The sequence below is a fragment of the Sinohyriopsis cumingii genome, chromosome 5 (genome assembly GCF_028554795.1).
Source record: "Sinohyriopsis cumingii isolate HCF-2022 chromosome 5, ASM2855479v2, whole genome shotgun sequence".
Classification (NCBI taxonomy): domain Eukaryota; kingdom Metazoa; phylum Mollusca; class Bivalvia; order Unionida; family Unionidae; genus Sinohyriopsis; species Sinohyriopsis cumingii.
The window spans coordinates 98,324,531-98,340,973 of record NC_142965.1 but is presented as its reverse complement, the minus strand read 5'-3'; the positions used below and the strand labels follow the sequence as shown (position 1 = coordinate 98,340,973).

The 16,443-nt window shown below is 34.8% G+C and overlaps 1 protein-coding gene across 1 annotated transcript in view; it reads left to right on the top strand.

Annotated features, from left to right (window-relative positions):
• The window catches only part of LOC149799845 (ecto-NOX disulfide-thiol exchanger 2-like), a 58,450-nt gene that overhangs the window by 28,229 nt on the left and 13,778 nt on the right, over window positions 1-16,443 (top strand). Inside the window, exons 8-10 of the mRNA XM_089959266.1 lie at window positions 3,511-3,723; window positions 11,173-11,279; window positions 16,163-16,304. Coding sequence (XP_089815392.1) covers window positions 3,511-3,723; window positions 11,173-11,279; window positions 16,163-16,304 — 462 coding nt within the window. The remainder of the gene's footprint in view (window positions 1-3,510; window positions 3,724-11,172; window positions 11,280-16,162; window positions 16,305-16,443) is intronic.

Here is a 16,443-nt window from a genome sequence, read left to right as displayed (position 1 = left end):
GTTCATTGGATTTCATTTTGGCACAAAATGTTTGAATCTCTCCACTTCAGCTATACTGAGTGGTCAGAGAATATGTGCACACATGATGGCTGTTTTCTCAATGCATTTCTGCCACTTCACTTTGGACACTGTGGATACCATTGGTGACTTAAATGTGGTAATTAGTGTATATCTTTCAAATGGTTGGTCATTGCACTGATGCTACCTTCAGTATAGGAAATCTCTGTAGAGCATAAATTGTTACATTTAGCTTTCGGTTTGCCATTACATCGACAGTTGTGCAATACTTTCAGACAGGAGATCATGTGCCATGCTTTATGCCATTTGGATAAGACTGGGATACAGAATTATGTCATGACTAGTATCCACTGAGGTAAACATTGCTTCACAGTGAGATTTCAAGTCTGATCTACGCTGTTCTGTTTGTAATAGATCTAACTGATTTACATCCCACAATGATACCACTTGCAAAAAGTCCTTACTAGAAAAGAGGTACTCAACAAACTATCCAGACAGAATCAACACTTGAATTGGAGGTTAGTGAAGATTTCTCCTTGTGTGAGAAGTACAGCTAAAAACAGAAGATTTTATTGACATTTCATTGAACTACACTCTGTAACACCCACCATCATCATGAGTGAATTATGGTCAGTAAACTATGTACATACTGTGCCTTGGTGTACGGTGCCCTCACAACATAGTACACTATGAACAGCTTTATAGTGAGATACCACTGTACTTTGTACACACTGTGCCTCAGTGTGTGGTACCATTAGAACATGGTACACTATGAATAGCTGTATAGCGAGATACCACTGTACTTTGTACAGTGAGCCTTGGTGTATAGTGCCCTCGTATCATGGTACACTATGAACAGCTGTATTGTGAGTGAGATACCACTGTACTTTGTACATACTGTGCCTCGGTGTGGTACCCTTAGAACATGGTACACTATGAATAGCTGTATAGTGAGATACCACTTTACTTTGTTCAGACTGTGCCTTGGTGTATGGTGCCTTCACAACATGGTATACTATAAATAGCTGTATAGTGAGATACCATTGTACTTTGTACACACTGCACCTTGGTGTGTGGTACCCTTAGAACACGGTACACTATGAATAGCTGTATAGTGAGATACCACTGTACTTCGTACACACTGTGCCTGGAACTGATGACAATAGATCTATTTTTCTTTTCATGAATACGTTGCTTCTTCCTTCTGAGATAATAACATAACATCACATGAGAATCAATTATATTTTATTAGATAGCAGCTGTAGCCTTCAAGTCTAAATACATGCCAACCATTACACTTTTGGCTTAATCATTACGCTTTTTTCACTAAATTATGCCTTATGCATAAACATATATGGATTACGCCTTTTCAGTATATCCACCTTCCCAAAAAAACAATTATTTGTTTTCTCATTTTATTAACATCCCATTAATCCAACAGACCATAATTTAGAAAAGACGGGTTCTTCGTAACTACAGTATAAGAGTACGCTTGTCCGTGGACTTGTTTGCACTTTCTTAACAGTATTATGTTCTATTTATAGCAGCGATCCTATTACCAAGAAACATGCTGGTTCTACTTTCAAACTTTCGACCTCATATTCTATTTTATAGCAGCTGTATGGGCTTAGTGAGGAGAGAACAGACTGGTTTTCTTATTTTTAATCTAAACTCGCAGATTCTTTCTTCTAATTTGTATTTGATACAGAACCAGTCTAGGTATTTGGTGCTAAAAAGTATAATTTATTTTAGTTGATGCGTGCATGAGAGCAAAAATATATCCTTTCAAATAATTTCACAGATGGATTAGAAAAAGGCAAAAAATAAACGAAACAAAAAATAACAGAATCTTCCAAAGATGAAGACATGAGGGCAGCATCATGTAACGTCTATTGCAGGCCATGTGGAAAGAATTTTACTATTTGACACTAAAAGTCGCACATTCCCTTCTGGGCACACACGACGTAAATCCAATCAATCAATCAATCAAAAAGCTAAAAGTCCTCAGATGGATTCTAGTCGGTGTGTATGTTAGAGCACATATATTTTTGTCAAGAATGGATCAGAAGAAGTTAAAAAACCGAATCCTCCAAAGATTCAAAGATGAATACATGAATGGCATAATACAGCATTCCATTCTAGGACAGCATCATGCTCATTGCAGTCTGTGCGAAAACGATTTCAATACTGGGCATGGTGGTAAATTTGATGTGGAGAAACACTTGAAAACAAAGAAACACATCGAATTAGCTCATCTTATGAACTCCAATACTAAGGTAACTTCTTATTTACAGCAGAACTCAAGTGTGGACATGAATATTATAAATACAGAGGTGTTATTTACTGAGTTCTTAATAGAAAGATAATGAAGATCTTGCTATTGGTGCAGAAGCAAGAGAAGTCATAGAACACAATTCTACTTTTGCTGTGAAGGTGTTCTATGATAATGTTAGAGATTATTATGCTACAGCCTGTGATTACATGATCCAGAAATTCCCCTATGGAGATGACATGCTTTTAAATGCTTCAGTTGCTGATGTAAATGAGAGACAATCAAAAAGCTTCAAAAGTTTGTCGAGAGATATCCCTTTCTATTACCACCCTTGTTTACCTTAGATCATCTGGAAGGAGAAGTCCTGAAGTATCAGGTTAGGATTCTACCTGACAATATACTGAATGCAGATAGAGTTGATATGCAATGGCACCTTATTTCTCAGCTAAAAGACCAAATCACTGGAAGATATAAATTTCCTCTTCTTTGTCAGGTTATGAAAGGAATATTGGTTCTTTACCATTCTAATGCTGACTGTGAGGTATTGTTCAGTATTGTTAACAAAAATAAAACTGAATTCAAATCCAGGCTCTGTAACTCAGTACTTAGTGCTCTGCTGGCGTGCAAAACATTCATGGTCTCAGCTGGTACAAAGTGTTTTAAAATGCAACATAATATTTTGTTGCTTTCTAAAGCTAAAAGTGATACATATGAAAACTTTAAGCAGTAAAGGATGTTAAAAGACGAGAGGGGCAAATAAATCATTTTTCATTGAATTTCTAGTATGTTATATGTGGATTACTCTTTTTCTGCTTGGATTCCTCTTTTTGTCCACTTGGATTACACTTTTTCCTCGTTAGGGGTTGGCATGTACGAGTCTAATACATTCAGTAATTACAGTCAAGTTTTCTTTTCAGTTTAAATTGCCATTTAAAAAAAGACTGATTTGGTTTTAGAGTAACAAGTGCTAGCAGCATGCATTGTAGTAATTTTTGCTCACATATTACAGACATTGTAATAGTGTATCATGATAAAAAAAAATGAGTTAGCTTTTGTGTGACAATCTCAGAATCAAGTCAATAGTGTAATGTAAAAACATGCTTTCTGCTTTCAAATATATTTCATTACTACCTTGGTGAAAGTGTAAAGAAAATATACAATACATTTAAATGCAAGTAATTACTTTTGCAGGTTTTTAAATAAATTGTTTGATTTTGCAGGTAATGATGAATTTCTCATGGCTTCACAAGTGTTCCTGACATGGATGGAACGTGGAGATTGTAATCGTCGTAATTCTAGCACATTCTATACCATGATTCAGTGCACCAATGCTCACGTCCGGCATCTTCTTGGTGAAAAACAAGCACAGCAAGAGGAACAAATGCGAATGAAGGAAAAGTTCCGCTCCATTTTTGAGGGAATAATTAGACAATGTAAGTAATTGAAATGACTCATATTTTCTACACAGTTTTGGTTTAGAAAGTGGGGTCTCTAACTACTTACCTGTAATCAGTGGTAATTCTTTTTAATATAGTATAATATCTCTGTGGTCTAAGGTCCAGTTGGAGTGATGATAAACAGTGGTAATGTATATATGTATGGTAAAATATCTCTTTGTGGTCTAATTCCGCAGTAGAGTTTTGGTGAATTCATTTTTACATGGTAAAATATATTGTATTCAAACATCCCATTGGAGTGATTGTAAGCAGTGTTAATTCTTTTCATATGGTAAATATGTCCATATGGTCAAGTACTTTACAGAAGTGATTGTAATAAGTGGTTATTCTTTTTTTATATGGTCAAATGTCACTTCATGGTCTGATCCCTAGCCGATGTGATGGTAAGATCAGCAAACGACTCCTTGCCAGAGAAGGCTTTTGATGTTCTATCCATAATTTCATTGTGTGGGTTCAGGCCTTGTTTTCACTTGTTGAAAACTTTAATTTTCTTTGAACCTTATCCACTGACTTGTATTAAAACTCTAAACTCATTCATTTGTGACTAATTTTAAAGTTTAAAAAAGTATTTGTTCTGAATTTTCTGGATCTCATTGGTTATTTAAGTTAGAGGTGCCAGAGGAATAAATATAGAGTAAATCAGTTCTTCAGATGGTTTATCCCATGGATGATAATTATGAAAAAGAATGATGTCACAAAGTATGTAGGTATATTCTTGAATGGATACGTTCTCTAAATCTTAATATTTTAATTAGATTCAGAATGAAAATCACCAGAGGTTTTCCCCATCAAATACATTATCTGATCACATTAACATTAGACACTCTGCTACTTAGAATCCAGCCTTCTCTGAAAGATGAAAAAAATGTATTTCTTTATATATATATATATATATATATATATATATATATATATATATATATATATATATATATATAACAAGGGATGTAACTCATACATAATTACTCCTCTAGTTCCCACTATGTGGCCACAAGTATCCCCAATATTGCCAGTTTAAACTTTCACTTACAATTGTGAATAGTGCCTTCAAAGAATCCTTAGAAATTTATAATCAATTTATACTATCCAGAATTTATTTTCAGTGGTATTATAAGTCAGATGATCGGTAAACATGGTGAACACAACATTTGTGTTTTTCCAGGTATTTATGCATTTATTGTCTGGTCATTATTGGCCTTGTGATATTCGTCATTAACATTAAAATTTTCACCATTGTAATTGTACTACACTGCTAAATTTTGGTTTATTGTACATTTCTTAGTTGTTGTTAATGCAAGTTCACCTATTGAAACACAATTTGTAGGTTTGTTGTATGCAGTTGTTTTGTGTTTTCTTCTCTTTTTCATCGCATAGATGTCAGTCAAGTGCAAGAAGTGGAGAAACTTTAAAGTTGAGTAGGAAAACCTGCACAAAATAATTTTCCATACAACCATGTAATATGTGTGCAGTGTGGGTGGAAAAAATATGGACCAAGGTCTTGAGAAGTCAGTTGAAGGGCACCAAAAATGGGCACACTCTAAATCTTCCAAACATGAAATATTAAGCAGTCACTCACATTCAAAATTGCTGACCAGTTTTATGGGGGACATCGGGATACAGCCCCCAACCCAATGAAGATATCAAAATCATGCGATCCACAGTGATCACTTCAGATTCAGTCAATGTCACATCAAGTGATTCCACTCAAGAATTATGTATGATAAGCATGTCAACAACTGAGTTGGATGAAACTTGGACTATTTTTAATCCAGTCTGTCAGCTCACAGGGCAAAGTCCTTATCTCCACTTCTGCATGGGCAGAAGAATGTTGAAGCTGACTGTGTAGAATTACCTTTGAATATTTTCAGTTGGCTGAGCTATTAAGTTAGGTATCATTCACTGACCAACCAGACCATCTGCCCAGGAAATCAAAGTATGATTCCTGTGGTCATAAAGCTATCAGCTTGGACTGGTGAACAACATGTCGGTCAACAGTTCCTACAGGAGTGATGTTCTAAGCTCAGCAGACTGCCTTGGCCATCTAGCTTACCTGCTGGACTGACCATATATATGATACTGGCACATAGTGAATCAGCATCACAGCTCAATTGACCATGCTAGACTGGTATTCCCCAGCTGGATCATGATCTATGCTGGACATGACTCTGCCAATTTTACTATTATATCGAACGGACAGAGCCTTTTATGCATGATGATGATGATTTTTCATTGGCATCATGACTCCCACATGGAATGCTATAACCCTGGATGCATAGTATACAGGAGGAGGACAGCCCCCATTTAACTAGAGGAGTGACATGGACTTGAACACTGGAAAGGACATAATTTAGTATCAAGGTGATAACTGAAGAGATATACAGGATTTTGCCTGTCTAAATGACCTCCTCCCATGGCAGTCAGTAATATGTAAAAGATCAGGGCACAGTGGGCAATGATGAAGCTGTTGAATATACATACTTCAGAATTTTACAACATGTCAGGATTGCAGAAATTACCAGGCATTTCTCAGATAAAAAGTTTGACATGATAATTCAAAAGCCTTCTTTTCAATGACTTGGTTGCCTGCTACTTTCTTGACTCATTTGTACAAATCACATACTGACATTTTTCATTCAGATCTACCAAGCCTATGCAAGGATATTACTGCAGTCAACATGTCTGTTGTACTCTGCTATAAAGTGGATAGACAAGTGTTTGAGACCACATCTGAATAGGTCTGGAACATTGTATTGACTTCCTACTCGACCTGGCGTTTCTTGAATCAAAAGTGACCAAGCCTGGGAATGAGTATGCTGTATTGCCAAGGTAATCAGTAGGGCTGCTTACCACACAAAGATGAATGCCATAACAACCTCTTGCAAACTGAGCTTGCTAAGAACAGATGCCATCCTGTGATCTTCTCTTAAACCCCACCATGTGGTGCCTCTACATTCCATTCCCTTTGGCTTCCCACCTTATGTTTGGCGGCCAAATTGAGGAGGTGAGAAAGCAGGAAGCCCATCCAACTGTCACAGCAAGCCTCTATTCAAGGCTCACAGATAATGTCCACAGCAGTCTTCAGTTGTTTTTCTTACTCATTAAGGCATAAAAGCAAAACATAATCCCACAATCCATGGTTGCTTGGCAAAAGGGGTTATCAGATCACCATAACGCTGAACTCTTACAGGAACTTGTACAAGGTTTCAGATTATGAAATATGTGATCAATTTCCACAAGCTTGGCCACTGAATATAATGCCTTAATTCAAGACATATTGGAGTCAGATGGCATGCTAAGTCTACTTTATTCAGCTTTTGTCTGCATGACATGGCCTCACAAAGGTGAGAGCTGGATCTTGTCAGGCCTCTAGTAGCTGCTCAGACTGTTACCATCCCCACTGATAAAGCACAACCTCTGCCCTGGGCATGACCTTGCAACTTTCACTGGATTCACATGGGAACCTTTTGCATGTAAAGTAATAGTAAGGTGTGGGATCCCACTAGGATTCCCTCTTGTATAACCACACTATCTTTAAGTGTGCTAACATTATGTTGGGGGAGAAGCTTATCCTTTCAGTAGAGGACTCATCATGCTCCTACAGAGTGTCATGGGTAGAGGTTGGATGCTCAAGCATTTCCTCCTCCTCTTTCCTTTTTTCTGATGCTAATGTGATAAAGTAGTGGATTTAAGAGAGAAAATTTTTTTTTTGACATGTTACATTTCTCTGAAAAAACATAATTCATCACATTACTATTGAGTCCTCCCACATTTCTGCACAAATGTAGGCATGCTGTTATAGGTTTCACTGAAGCATAGACTCGTAGCATCCAGGATATGGGTGGTCACCTAGTGGGAACAGTGGGAGTTAATCTGTGAGAATTGGTATATGATATATAGATGGAAAGACTTTTTTCAATTTTGAGGCAGGGCTAGATTCTAAGGTAGTAATTCCCTAATGTTAATGTGATCAGGTAAGTATTTTTGGAGAAACATAATTTATTTAAAACTTTTTCATCTTTGCCACTGCAGCATACATGTAGATAAAGTTTAACATATTTACACAAAGTATCATGTGTATACAATATGATGAATCAGTGTTTACATTTGTTTTCAATGAAACTTATCAAAACCAAAGCCTCTGCTGGAAGTATGGTACATTTTTCAGTTTTTATTTCTTTTTCATTATTCATATATTATTAATTTTTACCTAAAAATGAAAAAATAGTTATGTTTCCACTCTCATGCAAAAAGTATTTATGTTTTGACAAGTCATTTTTTTTAAAAGCTTAATAATTAAGACATGATTTTTGTGCATTATTTTAAATTACATATTAATTTAAAGACCATTGGCTGACCACTTTCTGTGTTTAGGTTTTGGTTTCACGGGTCTTAATTTTACTGTAAAGTCAAGGTCTCACTGAAAATTTCTTTTAAGTTTGTTGGTAGATGGAGCAATTCGGGTCCTTAAATATTATGAAGTTCTAGAGGATTTTGGTTTACTGAGGTTGGTTTTGAGAGGTTTCAATGTATTTAGCAGAATTGAAGGGAGGATATGATCTTTTATTCAGCAACCAATATTTAGTTGCCAGCACAATTTGATCTTCTAACTAATTAACTATATATATATATATTATGTATCACTGTTCATGGCAGAATGTGATTCAGGTGAAATAGTCACCCCAGTGCTTGACTTTTTACCAAGATGTGCAGAAAAACAATGTTAAGTTTCACAAGTTCATTTCTTCACACTCCCCCCTTCCCATTCCACACTATCACTATTTTTAAGGTTTCATATTCTGAGTACAATATTATTTCTTGCATCTTTCTAGTGAAGAATGTACAACAGTGTTTCATCCTTCTTTTGCAGCTGATTATTTCTGCCAGCAGTTGTTTTTCATTTGACAAGATTTCTGCTTATAAGCTGGAAGAAGTGAATGACTCATTCAAAAGTAAATTATTAATAAACAGGGTTATCTGCTAACTGATTACTAGTCAAAGTAAGCCAAATTTATTTGACATATTTTGTTCTGTAAATGTATGAAGAAATGATTTATACATTGCTGTCTTTTGCAAAATAATACAACAATTCTTTAATGTATGAAGAAATGATTTATACTTTGAGATCATTGCTGTCTTTTGCGAAATAATACAACAATTCTTCTGAAAGAAAATAATGCAGATTTTAAATTTCAAATAGTTTAATGACTGTTTATTGTTTGTTTTAATGTGTACTAAAATGGCTTTTTATTAAGTGACTTGTAAATATGCTAAATTTTGACCACACTTAATGACCATCTAACTTCTCCACATACTCCCACCATGTATGCTTATTCTGGCAAGAGAGATAAGTCACTTCACACAAAAATGTGAGAGCAGCATGGATCTTGATTGATATATATATATATATATATATATATATATATATATATATATATATATATATATATATATATATATATATATATATATATATATATATATATATATATATATATATATATATATATTCTGAACAAATGAATTGTTGAGTTATCTGCCCCTCCAAGTCCATGTTGAACTGTAAATTCATTATTTTTGGTGGGGTACAATATTTTTGGAAATAGGGCTTGTTACAAACCTCAAATTTGAAGACCAGCAGCAAAAATAATCCTGTTGTGAAAACAATACATAAAGAGAATACCTTCTGCAATATTTAAGTACCAATAGAAATATCAGCATAAGCTTGATGAAAATAAAATAATTTACAGAAATATACTTAATGTTACAGCATCATATTGTACATGTGTATGTATGTGATTTCAAATTGTTTAGCAGCACAAAAGAAAATCATATACTTAATTTTGTTCATTCAGTGCATTCAATTTAAAATTAGGATTCCTGGATAAAAGATAAAAATAAATAAATTCTGTTTTTCATTAATTTGGCCAGTTAAAGTAACTTGCATCTTTGAAAGGTTCACCATATTTGCTTGATCCATCATGCAATCATGACATGGCAAGTAAGTATCAGTCAGTTCAAGAAAGACAGAGAGGAAAGAGTAATAACATGCCCTATTACTTTTTACCTGAATTACAGATGAAATAATTTGACATTTAGGACTGTTTTTAGAAGAAACATTAATTTATACTGAGAAAAAAAAATGGTACAACATTTTTGGAATATTGGAATCAATTAAGTATCTCAGGCCATAATTATCAGATTTTTTTTTCTTCAGCAAAGACGTATTCTAGAACTCAGATTAGTGTTTCATTCTTTAAATAATTTTTTCAGTGCATTTTTATATATAATTAAAAGTCCAATCTCATCATGTTCGATAGCTGGAGAGAAGAACATTATGAGATAAAAAGTAATAGGGAATGTTGCACATCAAGTAAGGTTATCCTAAAAGGCTTATAGTGTTTGTCAGAATAATGGCAGACTTGCAGATCTGAGCATGGTTTGTATATTATACCAACCACTTCCTGTTAATTAAAATATGTCATTTCTCATTGAATTAAAGTCAGAGAAGAAAGACATAGCAAGTGTAATGTTTTCCATATCCCGTTGTTGGTTTCATATCATCAGGAATCTGTGATCCTTTATTATCATATATACTCTCCATTCAGGTCAAGTTCAGTTGCAAAAAACATTGACCATGATCTGCTGTCACATAATGCACTGGCACATCAGGGTCTGTGTTGTTTGTTCTACTGATTACTCCTAACAAACTGCATAGATCCAGATCTGTCCATGCGTTATGCAATGGCAGGTCTGACTCGCCTCAGTTTGTAATTTGACCTGATTTTTTAGCAGGTATACATGGTATCACAAATTTAAAAAAAAATTTTTTTACTTGGCACTGGCACAGTCATTACTTAGCATCATTTGAGAGCCATCATATCTAACTTTAGGTTCAGCGGGAGGTGGATAAAATTCCAAGTGGTAAGAAAGAAGATTAGAGTTGATAGACACTTAGGAGGAGGCATTTTGTATGTGCTTGTGCTGGTACAGTATAAGACTGTACACCTACATCTCTTTTGCATGGCTACTTAAATTTAACAGTTTCTTACTGCCAGACAACTTTGTTAGCAATTTAATTTCTTTGATCTTTTAGTATTCATCATTATTATTTACTAAAAATACATACTTTCAACTGACTAATTTATAGATATAATCCTCCCACAAACTCTTGGGAAATAAAAACATGCAAAGAATGTAGGTTTATGGTACTTCAGAGCAGAGAAACAGAGGAAAGATTATTTGGCAACTTCAAAACAAGGTTTGAGTTGAGTTTTTAACAAAGTTTAAGAGAGAGAGGATACCTGAAAATTCTTATTCCTGCTCCGGAGTAGGTAACTTTTTCCATGCACAGGTCTACAGTATTCAAAAGGGTAACTGTATGAACTGTATCCCAGTGTTTAACCATGTTCCGTTTCCGTCTCTCAGTTGATCAGATAGTACGGGTCTTTACCACTGCCCAGAAGCAGCGCAACTGGGACCATTTCTCCAAGGCCCAGAGGAAGAATATAGATCAGTGGCTTAAACAAGCCAAGGTAGGTCTTGGCAAAACAGGTTGGTGATGAACAGTGTACAGAGATTGTATTGACCATGTTACATTTGTGCTGATGTAGAGTGTAGCTGAGTGTAGTTTAGTGCACTGTATGTTTGGTATGACTGTACACTCAATTGGTAAGTAGATATCTCAGCTACACTCATATCATGGCACAATATCATATTATCATTTAATAAATGTGCAGCTTTTACACTCATATCATGGCACAATAATATCATTTTGTCATTTAATAAATGTGTGACTTAGTAATTATGGACCTGATGAAAAGTGGTGAATCAATTAAAAGAATAACATCAGACCTGATTTTGAAGTCAAATTAGAATATGCTCATTATGCTCAGTTCATTCACATTTGTATAGCATCAGAAAGAAGCAGTTGGGTAAACAAGAACTAGCATATTCTTTTTTGTCTTAAATGTACAAACTTTCTTGTTTTTGATATTCCACACACAAACTTGAACTGATGTCTGATGTCTTATTGGCTAAGGTCAAAATGACTGACCAATTAGGTGTCAGAATTCAAATATCTGATTGGCTAACATCAAAACATACCAATCAGAGTCAGCATTCTGATGTCTGATTGGTTGGCATTTAAACACTAACCAATCAGATGTCAGACTTTTTATTTGAGTGAGTTAGTTTGTGAGAACTTTTGTGTTTTTGTGAAATCTGTTGCTAATCAGAATGTTTAGATTAGCAATGCTCCAAATTTGGCCATGAACCATTGGTTTTTTAGTTTGACTCCTAAGCAGATGTATAAAAAACTCTTTCAATTACAGAGGTTACACTTTATAGCAAAATCAGCTCGTAACTTCTTGGTATGCTTCAGTATACAGATATCTTTAGTGTCAGCCCTTCTCCCATCCACAGATTGGGGACATTCTCAGCCCTTCTCTCATCCACAGACTGGGGACATTCTCAACCCTTCTCCCAGCCACAAACTGGGACATCTTTTTTCTTCTTGTTTTTGTCATCTTTCATGAGTATTTTTCAAAACATTTGCTATCTCTCATCTGCCTTTGTCAAATGGCAAGACACTGATCTAACTGTTCTGGCAATGGCAGCAACAGTGGCAATGTGAGCACTGTGTTGGAAAATTTGGCAAGCTAAAAACAGACAAGGTACAGTTAGAATGTACACAGATAATACTATGTATTTAGGCAAACCCTTGTTTGATGTAAAGGCATCAATATGGTTATACTGAATGGACTGGCCTTTGCTTCAAATGTAGTATGAAGAGTATGTCGGAGGTTTACTGAACTGGTTTAGATTTGACCTTTTGGTGGATTACGTGTACAGTGGTCCCCCTCTTATACAGCCACCCCTTCTGCACCGGGAAAGTGGCCTTATACGATTGGTGGCTTTTCTAGAGGGGTACTATATTTGTAAGAAGTACATGTATGTATAAGTACATGTATATAGTAAGAAAGCTACATATAACTTAAAGCTTTTAATATCTTCATTTAAAATTATCTATAATTGCTACAAGGTTCTTCTTGCCCTAAATACAGACTTATTTCAAGGTAACATAAATTAATAGTTCTTATTCTTATGCGTGAAATGTAAGTAGTGGAGGTATTGTTGGCATGCAAAACCTTTCAAAAACTTTAAATCTTAGTACATACATTGCTTCACATTTAGAATAATTATTTTACCGTATATTCCATTTTCTCACTGCTGCGGAATGTCCTTATCTGTTACGAAGTTGTTTATTTGAGTCATCAAAAAATAAAATTTTCAGCAAGAACTGAATAACTTGAATAACTTTTACTTTTTCTTTTAAAGTATTAATTCTCCATTTACATGATGGCATGTTATAGTTTTGTAGTGATTTATTCCTATGTTGCTAATTGTACTGTTCTGCAATTTAATTAAGCAGATGAATCTTTTATAGAGACAAAATACCTTGTTTATGAAGGAAGAGATACATTTACTGTCATGTGATTGTTCGGTCTTTGTCTGGTACCCTGTTTTGTTCAAAGTTAATTTCTTTCTGGTGTTAATCCCACAAAAGCTATTTTTAGCCAATGCTGTCCATGTTTTGATCTTGGCAATTACATAATCATCACAAAAAAACTCAACCGCTGTCTAAAAACAAAAACTATCAAAACACTGGCTGACACCATTTCCTGTAAACGTCAGTGTTAATGATATAATCCTAACCTTAGTGGTACATGTACTTTAGTCAACACTTCTAGCAGTAATGTAAACCTGACATCAGGAAACAGACATTGGGAGAGATAACCAGATTACTTACCGTATCATATAAATTAAATATTGGTTCTGGACAAATACTAATAATAAAATGTGGCTGCTTGTGAGGGGTCATTTTTACAATTTTGCACCAATATTGGCCACTGGTCATGTTAGTGAGTTGGCCTTTCTTGAGGGGTATTTTTTAACACAAACTTGTCTGTGCCAAGGGATTCTGGGTGTAAAAAGTGGTTGGCTGCTGGTCAGGGAGGCCGTTCAAGAGGGGACCACAGTACATCAGACTTTACAGACTGTTTCAAAGTCCCTGAAATCATGAAAAGGTACATTTTTAGTCTTTACTTTAGGAGTTGACACATAAACCACAGAACAGTGATATTTGGTTAGAGAGGTTTAAAGCAATCTTGAATGGACACATCAATTGCACCCAAAGTGATACAGTGAGTTGAAATGTTTTGAACTTCCGAAGTTTTGCATGATATCCTACCAGTCATAAGAATTTATTTCCAGGCCAGAATATCCAACATTGAGGGACTGAGGGACATTATCAGGTAAATGACAGTATCGGCTACAATCTAGACATTGTTAGTACAAAAAGTTCACAGGTCTGTTTGAAGTCCGGCAACAGTAGAGGTAGTATGAACTGGTGTAAGTTTCATTGTCAGTGGTCAAGAAGAGGAATTCATTGGAGGTGAAAAGAGATTACAACATCTTAATTATGGAGCATATTTTTACATAAATAAGGTGAATTTACAACAAAAATTATCAGCCAAGGGGCTTTATTGCTGACTGAAGTGGACATGACTGAAAAAATAGGTAAAGTTCTCAGTCGCAGAAAACATTTCAGATATCAGTGACATTTATTGTTTAATACAAGACTAATGTGATAGATGGGTCATATCATACATCAGCCAGAAAGAGATTCATTATGTCTTGCATCTGACCTTTTGGTGTCAATTTTATGTATACAGATTTCTTATATATATAGATACCTTTGATTGTTATTGAAGATATAAAACCTGAGAAAGAAAGGGAACAAAGTTTGTTTAATGTACTGAAAATTATTTTGTCTCTGGATAGAAGTGTTTGTTTGCCCTATAGCAATCTCAGCATTTTCTCATGCTAGGAATCAGCTTGTTGACATATCAGCCGTACCTTCATACTATGCAGTTCATGTTTTTCTGCATTAGCAAATTATGAGACATAAGTGTCACATTGCAGCACAGATGGATCTGTGGTAATGATGACTTCGTTTTCATCAACAATGTGAAAAATTTGTGCTCAGATCTTTGGCTTGGAGGGATTTATTCCACTCAAGCCTATGGCATGCTGACTACTATCATTTGCTAAGAAAATTTTGTATTTCTAATAATAGGCACTCTTCCACATTTTGTTCTGTTGACCCTGACAAAAGTGTCTGGATATGTAAAGGGACATAATGCAAATTTTTAATTCTAAGAGATGATTAGAATTTAATTGGTTATCTCCCTGGACATTGTTTGACAGTTTCTATATGATACCAGATGCTAATAAATGGTAATTGTTCAAATATTTTCTTTCAAATTTGATAAAATTGATTTTGTTATCAGTTCTCAGTCAACAAATGAGGAGTAGAAAAATTGAATCATTTAGAATTTGATTATGTGTTTTATAGGGAGATTTCTATTTGCCTATGATATAAAGGAATATAATTATTAATATTTCAGCTTATGTTCATCTCTTTGTACCTGATTAAAATACTTTATTTCTGTAACCCTCTAAACCATTGGTATTCTCAATTGTTTGATTATTTTATACCCCAGCTAAATCTGGGGAAGGTGTAGTGTTCTTGTCTGTCTGTCCCATCACATCACATAAGATTTCATCCATTCTGCATTTTGCTTTTTTTTGAAGAATATGAATGGATTGGAACTAATTTGTAATGATGCTTTAGGAAGATCTAGGCCAAATTTGATTTTCATCATTTTCTGCCTAGGAGTTATAACTTATTTCACTTGGGACTTTACCCTTCAGTTTCCATTTATTTTCTTTTGAGGACTTCATGGACTTTTTATTACAAAATTTTTGGTAGTTATTGCCCCTGTTTGACTTGATCTTTACCCTTCAGTTTCCTTTCAGTAATGTTTAAGTATGTTGTGGACTGAAACTAAATGTGTTATGTTGCTTTACATTAAGAAGGCCTTGTCAAGTTTGATATTCACCCTTTTATGGCAGAATTTTAGGGAGTTATTGCCCCTATTTGACTTGGGCCTTTACCCTTCAGAGTCCAATCAGTAACTTGAGGACTTCATGGACAGAAACTAAATGTGTCATGATGTTTTACAGTAAGAAAATCTCAGTCAAGTTTGATTTTTATCATTTTCCAACAAAATTATGACCCAGTTTAATTTCAGACTTTGCCATTGAATTGCATTATATTAGGGGGCTTCCGGTTCATATCGGCAAATTTCTTGTTTATTTTTAATCATATATCGTGCATCATATCATGGTTTTCGGGATAAATTTAGAGTCTCAGCCAGCCTCAGTATGATATAACCTTCAGAGTGTAAGAAAAAAAATTCTTTGGAAGCCTTGTCATATTGTGTAGGGTCTTTGTATAAATGACAAATATGGTTTTAGATGCATCTCAAATCTTTAACATCTGTATTTTCAGGAAATAAAATCATTGCAAGAGAATGAACTCTTATCTGATCGCCAGGAAGCTGAAATGGAAATGTCAGATGAAGAGGAGGCTGCTCCCACAAAAAAGAAAAGGACAGATTTTGATGAAGATCTCACAGCTCAGTATGCTGAAAGTAAGGGCAGATCTTAATGAATCTTATTAGAATTGCTAAGCATTATGGGTTTAAAAAAATTGTGAGGACAAATATGAGCCATTTTTGTTAATCCTATTTGGTCATAGTGATAACTTTAGTGCTAAAATTGATAGACGAA